At 46.9% G+C, this 19562-nt stretch overlaps 1 protein-coding gene and 1 long non-coding RNA gene across 11 annotated transcripts in view; one reads left to right on the forward strand and one right to left on the reverse strand.

The window, feature by feature from the left end:
* The window catches only part of MARCHF10 (membrane associated ring-CH-type finger 10), a 77792-nt gene that overhangs the window by 6954 nt on the left and 51276 nt on the right, over positions 1 to 19562 (reverse strand). For 4 of the 8 annotated variants that reach the window (XM_072939370.1, XM_072939369.1, XM_072939372.1 and 1 more), the window contains 4 exons: positions 17978 to 19400; positions 13356 to 13522; positions 10983 to 11092; positions 2054 to 2167 (listed from right to left, as the gene is read on the reverse strand). In XM_072939370.1, coding sequence (XP_072795471.1) covers positions 2054 to 2167; positions 10983 to 11092; positions 13356 to 13522; positions 17978 to 19400 — 1814 coding nt within the window. Of the gene's footprint in view, positions 1 to 428; positions 594 to 2053; positions 2168 to 8528; positions 8858 to 10982; positions 11093 to 13355; positions 13523 to 17977; positions 19401 to 19562 lie in introns of those variants that run through there. The other 4 variants (XR_012059774.1, XM_072939373.1, XR_012059775.1 and 1 more) reach the window with 4 other exon arrangements.
* The window catches only part of LOC107033094 (uncharacterized), a 48610-nt gene that overhangs the window by 5974 nt on the left and 23074 nt on the right, over positions 1 to 19562 (forward strand). For 2 of the 3 annotated variants that reach the window (XR_012059777.1, XR_012059776.1), the window contains exon 4: positions 1896 to 2134. This is a non-coding gene — a long non-coding RNA (uncharacterized lncRNA). Of the gene's footprint in view, positions 1 to 1895; positions 2135 to 4012; positions 4182 to 5233; positions 6414 to 18132; positions 18232 to 19562 lie in introns of those variants that run through there. The other variant, XR_012059778.1, reaches the window with a different exon arrangement.

Consider the following 19562-nt stretch of genomic DNA (forward strand, 5'->3'; position numbering starts at 1 on the left):
GTGAATGAATGACCACCACCACTGACAGGCACTCATCACTGGGTGTCTTAGTGAGATGCAGCCAGAAGCCCGGCAGGAATGGGTTTCCAGTTCTGGCAGGTAAAGGAGAGGGAGGGAGGGACTCTTTCCCATCCTACTGCCTTTCTTTTGCTAGATGTTACCCTTAGATTCCAAGTGGTTTCTACAGGAAAATACTAAGACTCAAATCCAGAAGAGCGTGAATTTGACCAGAGCCGCGTGATTTCCCATTCCTTTCGGGTACCTCTGAATTGGCTGGCTGTCCTGGTTATCGCTTGGAGGTTCAAACGGGTGAGGTCTCTTTCAGGGAATCTCAAATTACAGATGAGCTTGTTACGAGAGCAGAGAGATGCCCTGTTCTTTCTGCATCCTCCCCTCCTGGTTCCCAGCTTGCTCCTTGGGTCACTTACTCCTTCTCTAGGACAGTTTGACAGAAGGTTCTTCAGAGTCAGTGCTTTAAGGCCTAGGTTGTCACCCATTGGGCTGTACTGCTAGTTGCCTTCTCGTGTGTGCTCTGCCGTCCCCGAGGCTGATGTCGCTTGCATTTGCTTGCTGACGTTGTGGCCATCTGCAACCTATATGAAACCCTGGGTGCTTTGAAGTTCAGTGTGCAATAAAAAGTTCATTAAAAAGATGTGGAATCATGAAAATGAGGTTACAGAAATGTTACCAAAGGATCGTTTCCTGCTTCCTGTACTTTAGAAAAAAAAAAGTATTTCTCTGAGGAATTTATGTCACCATTAAAACTACGGAAGAGTTAAAGGAAGGACAGGCCTGGGTCAGAAAGAGGGTGAGATTCCTGAGGAGATGTCTTGGAAAAGACCCAGCCTGTTGTCTTAATTGAGAGCTTAGGGTCTTAAGGGGAGAATTTAAGCCAGAAAAATGGTGGGACAGATCTAGAATTCTTAATGACCAATGGTATGAACGCAGCGTTTCTAGCAGGGATGGCTCCAGTGGATGGCTACTGCCTCCAGTGGTACAAGGACTGGGGCCGTGTAAGGAGCACTTGGAGTCACCAGGTTCCAACATCAGGCAGTGACGGGTGCGGCAGAGGCCTCTTGTCCACTTGAGGTAGAAGTGGAGAGACACAGAGACACAGAGAGAGGAAAGTGAAGAGAAAGAGAGGTACACAGGGTGGGGTGGCCGACTGTCACTACAACTGCCTTGTGGTACCATCAGTGGCTTGTCCACTGCCAGACTGGCTTGCCTTCCAGGGTTGACCTTTGTATGGGAGCAGAGGTCGAGTTCCAGGCCTCCAGGGGTACTGGGGACCCAGAACACTAAAAGACAGCAGCCCCTGGCATGGCCTTGAGGTAAGAGAGGCGGCCCTGTCTTGCCGGCGCTCTTTCCTGACCAGGCCACGGGAGGCATTTAACCCAGAGGGACGCCCTTTGGGGATCAGGGTTCTGACTTGGCAATGACCAAGTGTCTTTGCACCTTTCAGAGGTTGGCCTGTCCGTCTCCCACAGTTTGGTTGAGCAGCAGATCCAGGCTCCCCCTCCACACTGTGTGGCCTCCTAGAGGGCCCTAGGTCTCTTATTAAAGGAAGGGCAGCCACTTCTCTAATGACAAGCGGGACACCATCAGCACCTTTGTTCCTTGGCACACACACCCAGATGCTGAAATAATGTACCCTGGGGTCCAAAGCAAAATAAACGGTTCTTTTGCTGGGGAGGGTCCCTGTATTTCATGGACCCTTCTTGCTTGGGCAGTGGATATCCATACATAATTCACACTCGGCCCCCGCAGCCTTGCTGGCCTCTATTCTAGGGGGCAAATATCCTGGAGACTCCCTTGCTGATATGACCATTAATGATCGTTTAATTACTATTCATGTTTACTATTCAACAATTATGTGACTATCACTTATTTTTCAGCCAGAGGGCCACTGTGCCTACACTTAGCAGCCACTAAGTCTTAGTCCTAGTGAGGACAGTACCACATCCTACCAGATGACCTCGAGGACCTCCACACACAGATGCACAGCAAGGTTCGTGTGCCTGCTGCCCTACGGTCCAGGCAGAGCCGGACTCACCCTCTCTCTTGCAGCCCGGTTGTCGTTGAGTCTCATGAGTTCTGCAAACCTCCGTTGGTAGAGGCGAAGCAGCAGCACCAGGTACAAGCCTGTGTTCATCAGCTCGTGTTGTGCCTACGTGTGGGAAAGAAAGCTCTTAAGTTCATTTATAAAGTATTTGTGGTCTAAATCATGGGGTGGACGGTAACAAGGCCAAGAGGGGACAAGAAATAGGACAAGAGACCAAGCCCCAAAGCAAGGCCTGCCCTGGGGGACCAGGGAAGACAGCAGAAGGCGATCCAGGGTAGAGACTGGGCAGCCCTGTTGGAACTCTTTCCTGCCTAGTGGAGGAGCCTGAGAGAGGCCCATGCTCCAGGCCCAGCCCCAGTGCACACATGTACCTAGTAGCAACATGCCATAGCCTTGAGCTGGGCGTTTGGGGAACACAGGGTGGAAGATCTCAGCACCTTGCTGGGACCCCATCCTGTGATGCGGGAGAGAAAGCCTCATCACAACGGCTCCAATACGAGCTAGACTCGTTGGGAGCCATGATGGAGGCGTGAAGGGAAGTGAAGAGAGACTGGTCGTGTTTGACGTGGGGTAAGGTGGCTTTGGTGGTCCTAAAAGGATGGGAGGGACTTTGGTGGGTGGCTGTGAGGGGTGTCCAGGGCCTTTCAGACAGAGGCACTGAATGCGGGCAACCATACAGGCAGAGCGTACGTCGGGCAAAACTCTCTACCCACTGGTGTGGCTGGAGTATATAGGGGGACGGTGTTTGTTTTGAATTAAAAAAAAATCTTGGCATGGGCTGGGCAGACGGTAATGTGGGACCATATTAGGAAGAACCGTGGAGTTTGGATGTCATGCTGTGTGTACGTGTGTGTGTGTGTGTGTAGCTGCTGGCCTCAGAGCAGAGGAGTCAACACGGTGAGAGGTGTGTCTCAGGAAGGCAAACTTGTCTGTAGGAGAACTGGGGACACAGGTGCCGTGGGGTGGGGGCATTTGATTTTCCTAGATCCCTCCGGAGAAAGGACCTCAGGCCCAGCTCTGTACCTTTCTCCCTTCACAGGCGGGCTGAATGATGGTCTCACCTAAGGGCTCCCCGACTCCCCACCCACCCTGGACAGTCCATTATCATTTAAGCCGCAGAGAGCACGCACCCTGCAGGGTCTCATGGCAGTGAACCTCAGGGCCTTTGCTAGTGCTCTTCCTCGTGGGGTCTGTTTGCCTGTTTTCTTTTTTACATCAGGGTCAGATTTACCAAAGTTGTTTCTTTTGGGGGGGGCAGTAATTAGGTTACTTACTTATTTATTTATTTAAATGGCCGTACTGGGGATTGAACCCAGGACCTCGTGCATGCTAAGCATGCGCTCTACCACTGAGCTACACCCTTCCTCTCTGTGCCTGTTTTGAATGCTCCTCTGCCACCTTCCTAAGCCACGTCCACAACTTCCTTTGCAGCCGTCACCAGGTTACCTCCTTGTGGAAGCTGTCCTAACGAACCCCATCTGTTCTAATCATTCCTTTCCTCCCTGATGCCAAAGAGTTTGTCTTTATTCTGTTTGCTGCATGCATCTTGCATTTGTTAATGTTTTTGCCTTTTCTTGGTGGGTAGCTTGTGTTATATTTTTCTCCCTGGTCTGAGAGCACAGGGAGGCTTCTGGGTCCTCAGCCCCTGTGGTGTCTGTGATACAGGGCCTCCCCTGTGGACTTGCATCGACCTTCAATAAATTCTCTGCGTTAGCCATGACACCTCCCTGCCTGCCGCTTTATTCCCCTATTCGTCCTTCTGTCAGATCTTCCAGGGTAGGGGATGGGGGTGGGCTGGGAAGGGCTCAGGAAGCCCCCAGGGCCAACAATCCCGGCAGAGGGCGTGGCCCTTTACATCACCCTTGCGAAAGGCCGGAACATTGTCCCAGAATAATGGAAGCTCAGACTTGACACAGTGACCACCTCAGCACCTCTTCCTTCCTTCCTCAGCGCCCGAGGCCCTTCAAGGGCCGGGCTCCCTGTTCCTGTCCGGCCCAGGGCAGCTCAGGAAGCTGGCGCAGAGCACACCTCTTCCAGGACCAAACAGCTGCCAGAAATGACGCCCACGCTGAGCAGAGATCAATGTGTTCTTCTGAATTGGGAACAGCTCCGGACTGAGGTGACCACTGGCCCCAAGGTCACTGCTCGAGGCTCCTCTGCTGTCCCATAGACCCATCTTTAAGGGCTCTAGTCAGCTGTCTTTAGTGGTTAGCCGCCTATTTTTAGCCTTGCTCTTCTGACCTTGGCCTAGAATAGGCAGAGAGGAAGTTGCTTGTTTTTACTTTTTTCTCTTAATGGCCTCCTCCCACCTTCCCCAAGGGGTCTGCCTCTGTCTCACAAGGCACCACCTCTGGGAAGCCTTCCCAGCCTATGCGCCACGCCATTTAGCTCCTTCACACAAACCAAGCCTTGTCCCTTGTTCACTTTCCTTGGCGTGGCGGCCTCCCGCGAGCTCTCTCCCCAGCACTCCCTTCGCCAGTAAGCCTTTCTGCTGGAAGATCCTCCGATGCATAATGGCAAATCAATCAGCTAGAAAATGGCTTGGAACTATCAGGTTTGTCAAAGCTTTCAGGGAAATCATTTACTTTTTATGACTCAATAAGACCCAGAGGCATGCAGATGGGAAAATATCCGCTAATGTTTTCTGCAGATAATTCGAAAAGTCACTTCGAGGAGATTGTGTCTCTTCTATGGTCTGTGGGAGGGAACCTGTCACTCAGTGCCATAAATCTTACTGGCCGGGCTCCTTTATGTGTGCCCTTTGCAGAGCCTGGGATGCTGGACGGAAGGGCTCCGGCCAACCAATCAGTGCAGGCATTTCATAGTCAACTCAGAGTCACTCTTTATACTCTGAGCCACAACGGGGAGGATCTGTTATCAGAAAGAGTTACATCCACGGTGTTTGTTCGGCAAGGCAAAATGAGCTAGTTTTTGGAGTGTTACTTGTTGGAGCTGCTCCTGACCGGCCCCTCCTATGACCCAACTGCATCACACTTTGCTGCCCACTCGCGGCGCAGGGGGTGGAGGTGGAGGTGGGGTGGGGAGATCTGTAGGGGAGGGGGAGGCATGTGAAGCAGTGGACAGGAGCTCTGCAGCGCTCAGCCCACTTGCCAGATGTTTTTCTTTTCTCCTTACCCCTCCTTCATTTTGTTAAAATTCATTTCGGCTAAGAGATTTGCTACGGATGGAAATTCTCAACATAATTCGCTCGAAGAAACGGACAGCCTGGATGAACATTCTGTCAAGTCTTCAAATCTGTTCATGGGATGCTCCCAGGTGTGAGGGTGATTAGGGGACTGTGTGTCTAAGGACATCTGTCCGTGGCTGAGATGGAGTGAAGTCAGGCCTGTGCTGCAGAGCAATGACAGCCAGAGGCCAGCTGAGACCCTCCTGTGCCGCAGGGCCAAGGTGGCAGGAGCACGTTTCCATCACGTTGGTGGGCCTTGACCCTCCAAATGGGCAGCCTAGGACCATCACGTCCTATGACGTTGGGCAGAGACTTAACTGCACAGGGACAATTTATAAAAGGGGAGAAGTATCCTCTGTTCTGCTTATTTCGTCAAGGCATTATGGCAAAATGAACTAATACGGGTGGACATGGTATTCTGCAAAACAAAGAAACATCCTACAAGAGGCAAGAACTAAAGCTGGGGTTTAGGGTAAGGACCGTATATGCCTTGCCCAGGCCAGGTATATGGTATGTGGATGAAAGAATGAGAAAAACAATGTATAATTCTGGACCAGACGGTGGCTCCTCCAGACTTGACTTTTGATTCTAACGGCCTCAAGTTTGACATGTATCTGAATTACTGAAAGGGCCTTTTAAAATGTAGTTGCTGGGCGCCTCTTCCCCCACATTCTGATTCAGTCTGGGTGGGGCCCAAGAATGTGTATTCCTAGCAGATTCCCCGGTGATGCTGTTGCCACTGGTCTGGGGACCACCCAGCCTTGAGAACCCCTGCTCTAAAGTATCAACAGCTGACAGCCAGGAAGCTGAATCTGGCCCGCAGCTGTGCTCCGGTTGGAAGGAAGGAAGGAAGGAAGGAAGGAAGGAAGGAAGGAAGGAAGGAAGGAAGGAAGGAAGGAAAGGACGGGCATGAACTTCGGCAGTTGCACCGAGTACTCTCCATTGGGCCACCGTTGCCACCACTCCCAACGGAAGACTCAGATCACTTGTTACCTGCCTGGCCTCTGCAGCATTTGAGTGTACAAATCTGTGACCTAAGCTTCTCTTAAACCGGTTTTCTCTTGGTCCATTTTGGAGCCTGGAGTGTTACCTGGAGCTCTACACCTTGCCATCTAGGAGTTCTTCCTTCAACTCCGAGACTGAGGGTCCCACCCACAAGTACGGGTGAGTCCTCTTCCTAGGTTAAAGAGCCGCACACAGGGGATGTGGAGGTGCTTCACAGGCGGCACTGCTATTGGCCGTGGGTGTGGAACGCCTGCTGGGCTGAATTTTTAGGCACCTTTGAATAAGGGTAGGGGTGGACCTCTGCCAGCCCTGACAGGCCTGTGACTGGACCACCAGGTGCCGGCAGCTCTGAGGTGCTTAGTCCAGGTCCTGGGGCCCCACATCTGCTTTAGCCTCAGGGTGTCTCTCTCCAGACAGCCTATAGGGGCTCCTGATCTAGCCACTCGAAGCCTAGCAACAAGCCTTGACCCTACGGGGCCCTATGGGAACACCCAGTGTCTGAGAGACGTAGGGATAATGGGATTTCACTGCCCTGGTAGAAGCCAAGGGCAGGGTTCATGCTGCCCCTACTCAGATGCATTGAAGCAAATCAGGAAAACAGGTTGGTCCAAGCCCTTCCACAGCCTCAAAGGTCACTGACAGTGCTGACTGGGCACCCAAAGGGCACGTCCACAGTCTATGGTCAGCTGCCCAGTGGGGTGTCTTGTCTCCCACGTGGCTAGAGAGCTCATTCCTCTTTTTCCTTCCTGGTCTTAAATGTCTTTTCTGTGGGGAGGGCTTCTCTGCAGCTGTTCCCACAGCTGCTTGTGTATCAGTCACTCTGGCCCTCCCACCCCAGGGACACCGCTGGCTTCCCCACTGGAAGGCAGTGACTGTGTTGGCCTTGGGTGCCACACTATCACCCAGCACAGTATTTGACATACAGTAGGCATCCAACAAGTGTTTTAAAAGTTAATGTATGAAACTTATGTGTATTTTGCCACATTAAAAAAAAATTGATCCCCTCGTACTATCCCAGACCAATTAAATCAAAATCTCTGGGGCTGGGCCTGGGCATCTGTATTTTAATAGAAAAAAAGACATGCTGCTAAATGTTAATTTTGATTATGGGAGATTTTTGTGTGTTGCTGATTTTTATAATTAAGGAAAAGCAAAAAAGAAAAATCTAAATGGGAAAAATGCACAAGAAAAGAAGTTAGTGAGTTAGCTAGCTAGCTAGTTGAGCCCAAGCGTGAGCCAGACTGCACTGAAGCCAGTTCTAGGTGTCTTTTGGTTTTGACCTTTCCTTTGTACTTGTCTGTATTTGGCATCAGCTACTCCACTTCTCAAGAAGGGAACCCCTTTGCCAAGGAGTGAAGAGTGCTGAGGGTTGCCTAAGAGGGCCCCGAGGAGCCAAGGCTTGGGAGTCAGGGAAAGGGCCTGGACCTCAGAAGCACAGGCGTGCACACCAGCTCCCTGGCCAGGCCCGAGGTCGTGTTCCAGCCCTTGTGCTAAACAACAGGTACTCTAGTCTTCGTCCATGGAGAGTTTCTGAACTTGTCTATGTCACACTTCCCTGGTATCTCAAGTTTAACTCAGGCTGTTAGCAAACAGACACTATTAAACTCCCCCCAGGCCATCAGAATGGTCAGAACGGTTGTAAAAGTGTGAGGTCTCGACTGCTTTCCATCAGCAGATAAATATTACACGTTGGTTCTCGGGACCTTTGTTCTCCCACCGAGGTGGGTCTGTCAACCTAGTGTCTCCCTGAGATGATAATGAAGGGCATTTTTAAAAGGCTTTGATGGCCTGTCAAATTCTCACTGAAACTAATTTAAACTCTTTTCTGCTTCCATGCAGCATAATTACCGTGCTGGATATTTTCCATGTTCCCCTCCAGATCCACTTTCCACCTTGCTCTGTGGCCCATCTCAATGGATGACTTTAACTAGGCCCCCTTGGCCTCTGGCTTCCTGTTGGGTTCAGCCAATGGGAGGCCCTGCAGGAGGCCAGAGGGAGGGAGGGAGGAGACAGAGGCTGGGGTAGTTGTTCCTCCTGTTCCCTCTCTGCTGGGCAAAGGTGTGGCCACAGCAGCTCCTCTTGACTGAAGGTCACAGGCTGGGGTGACTCTCTCCTATAGCTACGGCCCTCCTGATCCTGGTGGCTGCTCCTCCTCTTGTCATTCCAGGCCTAGGAGTGGTCAGTGGTCAGTGGCTGGTCCCAGGATACCCAGTCATTCCTTGTTGCTCTTTTACTGCCTGCGTTTTGGCCGTTCATTCAGCTCTCATCACTCACCCCTTTGGTGTGTGCCACCATCTCTTTCCAGTCCAGACCCTGGCTGACATAGTTATGTTCACAGTTCTTTTTAGGGTGTGCTTGTAGCCTGTTCTCTCAGCTGGTAGGATGCAGTGAGGCCAAGGGTACCGATATGACCCCTGTGGGGGCCAGTTGGCCTTGCTCAATGATGGACTCTAGCCTGGTCCTGGTATACTTAGCTTTCTCCTTCAGTCCAAAGGGGTCGGGCGTCTCTGCAGCTGCAATATGATGGCCCTCTTTTACCGAGAGTCTTCTCTGCCCAGGCACTGTCTTAGGTGATGTGCTCGGGTCTTTTCCTACATCCAATCCTGTGGGGTAGGAAATCATTGTCTCTTACTTCCTACAGATGAGAAACTGAGATCCAGAGAGTGTGTGTAGTTTCCCTAAGGTCACCTGGCAGCTTTGGGGAGGGGAATAGGATTTAGATTCACATCTTAGTCAAAGCTGGTGTGCCTTCTGGTGGTCTGGGCTGCCTCGTCTACACGCATGCACACACTTTAAAAACAGCTGAAAACATTTGCTGTTAGTGAGTCAATTCTACAAGTACCACTGGTAAACCTATAGCGTATGGTGGTGGCAGCGGCTTCGGCTTTGCAGAGGGAGAACAGGGTGAGAACGCTTGGGACCAACAGGTTTCTTTCCTAGACAAAGCTTTTCCCGGGGTTGTGCGGAGGTTGTGGAGTCTGCAGACCACTCTGGTGGGATTCGGGTCACTTGGCCTCATCTGGACTTGTCCTTCTCAGGAAGTCCTGTGGGCTCCACTTCCTGAAATAATTTATTCTTTGAAATGACTGCATAGAACCGTCTGCATCTGGCTGGCACCCTGACCTCAGGCATTCAGAGGGCCTGGTTCCTTTCAATCGTTTGACTCCAGCATCCTCAGGGGCTAAGAACGTGTGTGGCTTCTGTTTCTCATCTCAGATCTCAGTGCCTGGGGGTTATGACTGAATGTCTTGAGACCCTCCCGTCTCAGAATGTATAGACTCAAAATACTGAGTTGATTTCCCAGGAAATTGTTTTTTCTTCCTTTCTCTCCCCCTCCCTCCCTCTCAGCTTCCTGAGGCCCCAGCTCTTCAAGGCTGGGGTAGTCTTATGTCTGTTATATCATACTTACTGGTTGCGCTGTTCAAATCTCTATTCTTTTCAATATTTCGGCTTTTGAAATCTAGTAGCCTTAGGATTTTAAAAAGACAACTACAGAATTGCCCAGACTCAGATACACTATTTTGACTCAGATGAGCTTTTTGCAAAAAAAAAAAAAAAAAAAGGGGGGGTCTGGATACAGACAGGCTAATGATCTGAAAGCCGAAGTGACTCCTCTGAAGAGTGACATTTTAGTTGCTAATGATGATTTTATAGTTTTTAAATTGTGTGCTTTACAGTCGTGGTCATTAATCATTTTTTTTTCTCACTGTGTAATGAGGGAGGTCGGTCTTGAATTATAATGGTACTGATGGACTATTTTCACTTGATAAATATTTATTGACTGCTTATTATGGGCAGGGTACCTTCTAGATCAGCACCACCCAAAAGAAATACAACATAAGTCATCAAGGCAAGCCACCTATGTAATTTGAAAATTCCTAGGAGTGACATTAAAAAGCGAAAAGAAACTGGTGAAATTAATTTTAATAATATATTTGATCAAACCCAATATGTTTTTAAATATTATCATTTCAACATATAATTAATATAAAATTATTTATGTGATGTTTTACACTCTTTTTTTTTTTTTTTGTACTGAGCCTTTGAAATTCAGTGTAGAACACTTACAGCACATCTCGGCTGGAAGTAACCACTTGTTCGTTAGCTACATGTGGCTTGCGGCTTCCATATTGGGCAGTGCAGTTCCAAATAGAAGATTGTTTGCCTAAGAATTGGGCAATAAACTTATCCTGGGCCTAAATCACCTTCCCACTGAAGGTTAACTAAACTTTTCACAGTATTAGAATTGCAATCCAGATGTCCCAGGAGAATTAGTTTACGAGGCATTAAAAAGCACACAGTAGGCACTTACTACATGTTTTTGAATGTTCAGCAAAGCAGTTCCTTCTTACCCCAGAATTACTTGATATATAAATTGGGGACTATTTCCTGCAAGACCTTGATTTTTTTTTCTCTTGTTGCTTTCAAAACTTAAATTATTTCAGTAAATTTGGGTGTGGAGCCTGCTAGACTATTCCTATATTTCTGTGTGTCCGGTTAGTTACTGTAGCTTCCTACTTTGTCCCTGACAGCAGTGGGATCTCAACCCCGGGCAACCAAGTCTTCCAACCCTCCAGAGGTCCAATTTAGTAACACATCTTCTGAGAGAAGACTCATCCCATGCACAGGCCTCGTACAGTCCTTATACTGGGGAAAGAGTTTCCTCTCGCCCTGCACCTCGACTTGACTTTAGCCTGTGGAGCCGGAGAGGGTGAGAGCTTCTCTTACCCGGGACTGCTGGTGCTTCTGGTAGAACTCGGTCATGTTGAAATCATCCAGGTCGACCAGCAGGTCTTGCTTACACATCTCACAGGTCTTCACAGTGCTAAGATCTGCTCCTTAAATTAAAAAATTCTGTTATATATAACCCTAGGTCTTTCCGTGTTGATATTCTGAGAGCGAACTTGTGTGCGTGAGGAATTCTGAGTTTCAGAGACTCTTTAAAAAGTCAGCCATCTTCTGTAGAAAATGACCTTGAATCTGAGATCTGAAAAATTTCCTTTGTAACCATTTTCATTTTTATGCAGCTTCCTATAAGTGATTTTCCCATGACTTTTAAATAACAGATCTTGGTTTCCGTTTAAATATAAACATATTGGTTCATAAAACTGGAATTACTACAAGGAGGCTGAGAGTCTATAGCACAGGTATTTGCCAAATGAGTGAATATTGGGTCTATGTTACTGTTGTTTTTTCTGGCAGACCTAACACAGATCTAAGCTAGTAAATTAGTAAGGACCAAATTGATGGTAGAAGCCATCCTCAATCTATGGCTTCCAAGTCTACTTTTACTTCCAGCAGGTGACTTCCCACCTGAGAAACGTGAGGGACCCTGGGGCCATGTGCGGGCACTGGTACAGCATTTCTGGGGCCAGCATCTGAGCCTGAGCTCAGCCTCCTTTGGGAAAAGAAACAGGAGAAGGGTTTTTTTTGTTGCTGTTTTTTTTTTTGTTTGTTTGTTTTAGCATGAATTCTAGCAAAAGTAGAAGATGCAGAACTGTGGCTTTTATGTCTAAGCAACCATTATGCTATATGGCTTTTCCCCCTGGTGTATGTGCTGCAGGTTGGCTAATGATGTACTGGTGTTTATTTTATGCATTAGATAATAGCGGACTAATCGGTTATGTGAATGTATTTGGTTAATATAGGGCTTGTACAGTTTTATACTTTTCCCCACTGGGGGATACAAAGATGCAGTAAATAATAGAGAATTTCAAAGGACAAGGATGAACAGTAATCCTTTATCTGCATTTTGTTTGCTTGGTTTTTTTTTTTAAACATCATTCTATAATACTTGAGGCTATGGAATGTCCCATGTGTCCTCCAGGCTAATCCTGAGGAACACACGCAGACTAGCACTGGCATTTACAGGCATTTAGCAGTACTTTCATCACACATCTCATGAGTAATTTTTTTCTGTGCTAGATGTTTAATTGGCCCAAATTTCTAGTAAGATAACACATTGCATGGCGGAGTCATTAGTGGCTGAGATCCACTTGTTACTTGCTCTCTGAAGGGCTGAGTACTCTGCTTACTACGTGGAGATGCATTTAAGCAACTCCGGCAGTGGTGGGGCCTACATTTCTCATGCGGAGGACATGGAGAAGGGGCCTCAGGGAGGAGACACTTACTAGGATCATCCCATGTGCGTTCCCTGACTCAGTGGCGGGCTGTTCTTGGTGAAGGGGCAGGGCCACACCCCATGAGGGGGACAGGGTCAAGTCGTGGGTCTCCAAGGTTGTCTGGCACAATGACAACCAAGGAGGTGAAGTGGTGGAGGAGAAAAACAGCATCCGGCTATGGGGTAAGGAGTTTTCAGAGAGGGGAGGCTGAAAGACATAGCGACTCTTTTAGAAACCAACTGTTCTTTGCATTGGCGTTCTACTTTTTTTTTGTTGTTCAAGTTGCTCTCATTCCTAAAACCATGTTTTAAAGAAACCTCCTGTTTTCTGCCAAGAAAACTACAGCCAACCTACTGACGTGGCTATATTTAGGCTGTAACCTCCCCGGGGAGCTGGGAACGGGCTTCACACCCAGTTAGGAGACGTGTTAAAGCCAGAGCTGACAGAGTGAGCACAACGGGGATCTCTTTATCTAATACAGTTCTAGAAAAATTAGATCAGTGCTCTTTTCCTACTTCTGCTGCAAAAAGGCAGCTTAACTCAGTGTCTAGGTGACACCACCCCTTCCTGCACCAGTAAAAGGAAGTGGAACTGGTTTTGCCGGGCGTCCACCGGCTGGGAGGGCTGCGGGCTGCTGGCTGCTGGCTGCGGCCCAACCACGGACCCATTTCTAGTCTCCTTCCGCCTGAGAGGCAACCTTAGCATCTCTGCTCAGGCGTCAAGCAGAGGATAGCACTTTCCAGGATCCCTCCCTTACACTTGCAAAAAAAAAAAAAAAAAAAAAAATCACTTCCCTCCTGTAATTTGAAGACAGCGTTCAGTTACGGTCGGGGTCCGGGTACGTGAGCAGGAGTCCCGGGCTGGGCGGCCACGTCCCCCCGGGGGGCCGCTCAGAGTGCCCTGTTGTCAAGCTCCACACCGCGGAGCCTCGGTTAATCATAGGTGGCTGCCCGTTTGCCGTTCTTCCCCCCACACCTACCTGATGTTATTTTCACTTTCAGCCATTGTTTCAGGCACTCTAGATGGACAAACTGCAGGCTTCCCACGCAGCCGCAGGGCTCCAGGAGGGGGTTGGTGGGGGAACCCCCGGCTATCTGGCAGATGCGACACCAGTCTCCCTCCTCTGCGGAGTCCTCCTGCAGGAGACTACGTGGAAAACAAGCCCTCGTCACCAGGAGTCTACATATGTGCAGTTTCCAAGGCATTCATGGGGCGGGAGGAGGGAGAGGGAGCAATCCCCGGCCCCCCATGCCTTGCCCACCAGGGCTGCCCAGGTCACCCACTGTTCCCGCTGACCCTGCTGAACAGTCTTCCAGGAACGCTTACTGACAACAGGTGTACGGATTCTTAAATCAGGCTTCTGTGCAGTTACTGATGGGTGTGAGCTGGCCAGGAGAACTAGCTTGTGCCACATCCTCCACAGGCTGGGAAAGGGCTACACAGGGAAACCGAGGGAAGATCTGGGAACCCCTACCCCTGCCATGGCCACTGCCAGGAGGTTGGCCGGGTGGCATGTTGGTGGGTGTAGGGGTTTGTGGTCCGTCGGCTTGCATTAGAGGTTTACCTCTAAAACTTGTGAGTCTGGTGACCTTGGACAGGCTATGTAAGCTTCCCAGGCTCTGTTTCCTCACCTGTAAAGCCATGGGGTTTGTCCTGCCGCTGCTGCCTGGGCAGCCTGGAGGCCATGATAACGCTGAACCTGCCCTGCAAATGCTTAAGTGCATCTAGGGTCTGGTAAAGGATTGGCACATACAGCCCAATCGGTAGATGCTGGCAGGGATGAGTGACAGACCGGTGGACCTGGACGTGAGCTCACCAGTAACTCAATGCTTGCCAATAAATTATGCCAACATTCCAGAGTGTGAGCTGCTGGAATGCGATGAAGATGGAATTAATGAAAATGTAAGCAAACCTTTGTGCCTAATAAATGGTGAGTCAAGAATAGCTGGTTGACGTTCCTATAGAGAGACCTGAGAAGCCTAAGGCTAATTTTTGGTTCTTTAGAATCCTCTTGGGACTGGGGATTTTCTGGTCAAGGAAAGGAAACCAACTGGAGACTAAAATCAAAGGAGAGAGGAAGAAATGGACATTGCTCTGGATATAGGAGTGTGTGCTCAGTTTCTTGAGAGAACTTTCTCCCCAAGAAAGGGAAATTCGATGAAAAGGAACTCAATTATATTTTTTCATTATAGGCACAAACAAAATAAGAAGTATATCATGTTTGTCCAAGAAAGATCCAATAACCCAAGATGTCAGTTCTCCCCAGAATAACCTATAGCCTCAGCGTGACTCCAGTGAAAATCTCAACAAGATGGATCTTAAATGTATACAGTCAAGACTCTTAAGGAACCAACTGGGGAAGGAGGCCTTGCATCATCAGTTATTGAAACTTATAAAACTGCAGACATTGAGATGAGGTGGTATTCAATTAGGGAAAAACAAAAAAGATCAGTAGGACAGAATAGACAACTGGGCATTCACAGTGCATACCTCACACCATGTATTAAACAGCACTTTGCACTTAGGTCCAAAAGTCATTTCACACTAAGTCCTAAGCGTGCAAAGTAAAACTGTAGAGATTTCAGAAGAAGATAGGGAGAGTGTCCTAATGACCCCAGGTTAGCAAAGAATTTCTTAAGACAACCAGTTGACTAAATTAAAATTAAGAATTTATCTTCATTGAAAAACATCACAAGAAAAGACAAACTACAAATTGGCAAAAGAAATTTCCAACACATGACTGTCAAAGGATCAGATTAGCAGCCAGAATATTTAAAGGATTCTTAAAAATATTCTGAAAGTGGGCAGAAGGCTTTAGATAAGTATTTTACAGAAGAGGGACACAAATGTCATTTAACATTTAAAAGGTGGGGGAGGGTAAAGCTCAAGTGGTAGAGCACATGCTTAGCATACACGAGATCCTGGGTTCAATCCCCAGTACCTCGACTGAAAAACCAAGTAAATTTAATTACCTCCCCCCTGCAAAAAAAAATTATTAAAAAAAATTTTAAAGAGCAAACAAGGAGTGGGTATAGCTCAATGGCAGAGCATGTGCTTAGCATGGCCTGGGTTCAATCCCCAGTCCCTCAATTAAAAATAAATAAACTTAATTACCTCTCCCAAAATAAAGTAAAAAAGATCAAACAAGGTGAGGAGGGTATAGCTCAGTGGTAGAGTGCATGCTTATCATGTATCAGGTCCTAGGTTCAATCCCCAGTACCTCCAGTAAAAACACACACACACACGCACACACGCACACATTAAAAAATAAACCTAATTACCTTTCCCCACCAAAAAAAAAAAAAAAAAAGCAAACAAAGCACCTAACCTCATTAACAGTCATGAAAATGTAAACTGAAGCCACAGTATCATTTTACTCCCATCAGACTGGCAAACATTTGAAATGCCAATGAATACAGGTGCTGACAAGGATGTAAACGGTATACATTACTGGTGAGACAGTACATTGGCATTACTTGTCCAGTGGAAGATGTGCTGCCCACTCTTACAAAAATAGCCCAGATAGCTCCTCTCCATGTGCACCAGGAGACATTTACAAGAATGTTCACGCAGCATCGTGTGCAGGACCCAAATGTTCCTTGACAGGAGAATGGCTAAGCTGTGGTATATTCCTATAGCGGAATAGCCTGTACTAGTGAAAGCAAAAGAGTTAAAGCCAGAAAACATGAACCAGGATGCATCTGGTTAATGATGTAAAGGGAAAATGCAAGTCACAGAAGAACAGATATTCCGTTTCTACAGAATTCAAAACTAATAGTAACATTTCTATTGAAAAAAAAAATATACACAATATATTGTTTAGGAGGACGTATATTCATATGGTAAAACCATAAAGCAAAAAACGTCCAACAACGACAAAATAAAAAGCAAAGGAATGATAATTGCAATACAGGGATGGTTTCTGCTGGGTTTAGGGGGTGTGGAGGGGGTTGAAGGAGGGAGATGAGGCGATAGGGTGGATGAGGGGTTCATAAGCTCTGCAACGTCCTGTTGGCTGGAAGGTGGACACAGGCTTGTCCGGGTTTTGTTTCTGTATCTGATTCTCTAGCGCATCCGTTATATGCTTATTTGTATGTGTTGAAGTAACTAACTGAGGGAAAATTTTAAAGAGAATAAGTGGCATTGAGAAATGGGCTTGAAAAATTAAAATAAGGCATATTATAAAATATGAACCAAGGTTTACTAAAAATTGCATTTCTTTGCAGAGATAAAAGGCTGGAAACAAAGTTTTTAACAGTACTCATCTCTGGATTATAGGGTTATTGGTGATTTTTCTTGCAAGTTTTTATTTTTAGTATTTCCTAAAGTGAATATTTTTGAAATTTATAAGAAAAGCATACAGTTTATTATATACAGAAAAAAGAGTGATATAGCACACAGATAATAGCTGTTTAATGAGTTACTACACCTAGAAGTGAGTGCATTTTTAAAAGAAATCATTTTTAACCCAAAGGCATTGCTTTGGGATGGTGGAAGTCTGGACTCCTACAAGTGGGTCTGAAGCTGTATTTTTGGGTAGGTAACAGTGGCTGGCTGCGAGACATTCTGGCCCTTAACCTTGGGTTGGTTTTTTTGTAGTTTGTTTGATATGTGGGAAAAAAAAAAATGGTGCCGCTAACTAGGAAGTTGCTTCATTCCTGCAGTTGGATAATAGACATGAGTGTGTCTGCATTCTGTGTCCTAGCTTGTCCTTTTTTCTCCATTCTAATTCATTGCCATGGAATTTTCTCACTTATAAATGAGTATCAGTAGGATAATTAATGGCCCAAATGAGCCAAACCAACCCACAAAGAAGGCTCACATTTGTAGAATCACCTTCCAGATTGGTAAGCAATCATCAGGCTTATGAAACCACCTATCATAAACGAAATGGTGGAATCCTGACATGGTGTTTGATGGTGGCTTTGAAAAGTACTGCATTTCATAGTTGTGAAATATCCCAAAATAATTTCACAAGGAAGGAAAGATCAAAGAAAAGAGCGATTTAAAAAAGGTCTTATTTCTCTCTTTCTCATGCATGAGAAAGAGCACAGAACATGGATGCAGTGGTTGCCCCAGCACGGCCCTTGTGAGAACTGACGTAACCATGGTAACCGGGACTGGCCTTTTAGTTTGGCAGATTCAGATTCTAGAACTGCTGGTTGGATTTGCCCAAAGTCCCATGAGGGAGAGTTGGGGAACTTCAAGTGCTGAATGGCTCATTCTCTGGGGAGAAAGCAAACTTAAATCTTGGTTCCTAAGTGCTGGGAAGGACAAGCCCTACATTGCCCTTATATCTGGCAAACTTGCCTTTCTTAAAAATTATGGTGTTCAAGGTAAAAACACTTTGACAATACTGAAGAATTTGGCTGAATACTGAATTTGGGCTGGAACACCAAACTTTCCTTTGGAGGTACATATATTTTGAAAGCAACACAACAGATAATTTTCTTGAAATAAGCAATCATTAAAATGTCAAGGAATCGTATCTATGATTTGAAATTCCTATGACGCCTCTAGTGAAAGCACTGCTTATTTTGGCATTAGAGAAATAGAATTAAAAAATATATGTATATACGTGTAAGTATGAAAATTCCTCACCTTTCTTGTAATTTCTTGAGTTTCTCAGGGTCTGCCTTTATTTTAGTGGCTTCCTTTTCATCTGTGAAACCAGAGACCTCCATTCTGCTCCCAGTATCATTTTGATTTGGGAACTCAGACACTGCAAAGAAAGTAATAGGTATATTTTCTTGCAGGGACCCAGGTACATGCAAATGATCTTGTAAGTTCATTTGTGATGGAGGGGAGCTGGAAGACTCCACCAAGGACAAGCTGCTTTGATGATTTAGTAAGAGATCTTCTGTATATAATGGAGCCTCCTGAGATTGGCTTGTTAAAGTAGTATCTTCTGCTCCCCTGACATCAAGTTCATGTGCACTGTTTACTGGAAAATAACTGTGGTTTTCAGCACTGGCCAGGAGATTCCTATGTCTAATGATGGACAGTGGTTGACGAACATTGAACCTGGAGTTTCCCCCTGAGTCTGAATTAGGGACTAAAGTAGATGACATTGACAGGTCTCCTGGAGTATCATCTCTCAGAGCAGAATGCATTAATGATCCAGGAGTGTTACAGGATGAATTCATTGATGATCTTGGAGCTGGTGGTCTGCTAGCAAGAAAACAGTCAAAAGAATTACTAGAATCATTTAAATAGGCTTGCCAGCCTCTTTGATAATCATGAGGACCAGGTCTATCTTCCATAGAAGTACCACCAGTAAATAATACATTGTCAGCATGGAGATCATCATCTGGGCTGGGTTCTGATTTGGTGTCCCATGAATGAAAGATCTTTTTCTCATTGTCACTGTCACTGCTATCATTCTCTTTAGAAGACCCTGCATCAGGCAGCCTAGGGTCTTGGAACATACTTGGCCCAACAGAAGGCTGTTCTGTCACTGGCTCCATTGCACTGCTTATTCTTAATAAGCCAGGACTGAACTCACTTCTTCTTATAGAGTTAGCTCTGCAATTTGCAGGATGGTCTACAAAACTCTTATTTTTGGCCTGAGTGGCCGATGTCCCAAGAAATCGACTTCTCTTATGACTGGAAGGAGAATGGAGCGGGAGCATACCGGCCAACAAAAGTTCTTCCTCTGTGTGGGTTTCCTCTTCCGTATCATCATTTTCTCCTCTAGGGTTTAAGGATAAAACAGAATAAAAATCTTCATCTCTGAACTGAAATGTCGTTCTTCTGGGCCCTCCCAAGTTGGTGCTTATGAGTGGTGGCCCCAGGGACTCGCTCAACAGTTGAGAACCACTTGTTCCTTGGAATCCCTGGGAGAGGGCTGGGTGCGGCTCATTCTGGGCAAGAGCACTCAGGTTTCCTTTCTTGGCTCTCTCGGGGGTTTTCTCTGTCACTGTCACTAGCTGTGAGGAGGAGACTAAGCTTCTTCTCTCTCGAGTTGGCCTCTTCATCTTGGTGTCACTTGTCCATATTGGACCTTCTTGTTGAACTACTGGATCTGCATTGAGAAGAGACAGGTTTATCATTCTCTTATAGGTGCTCATGGGGGAAAGACCTCTGACACCCAGGGCAAGAGTCCTGCAAGGCAGCCAACCAGCTCTAGAGAGGAAGAGTGGCGGGGTTATGGTGGCTGGATGTGTAGAGGGACAGTAGAGTCAGC

The sequence above is a fragment of the Vicugna pacos genome, chromosome 16 (genome assembly GCF_048564905.1).
Source record: "Vicugna pacos chromosome 16, VicPac4, whole genome shotgun sequence".
NCBI classification, from domain to species: Eukaryota; Metazoa; Chordata; class Mammalia; order Artiodactyla; family Camelidae; genus Vicugna; species Vicugna pacos.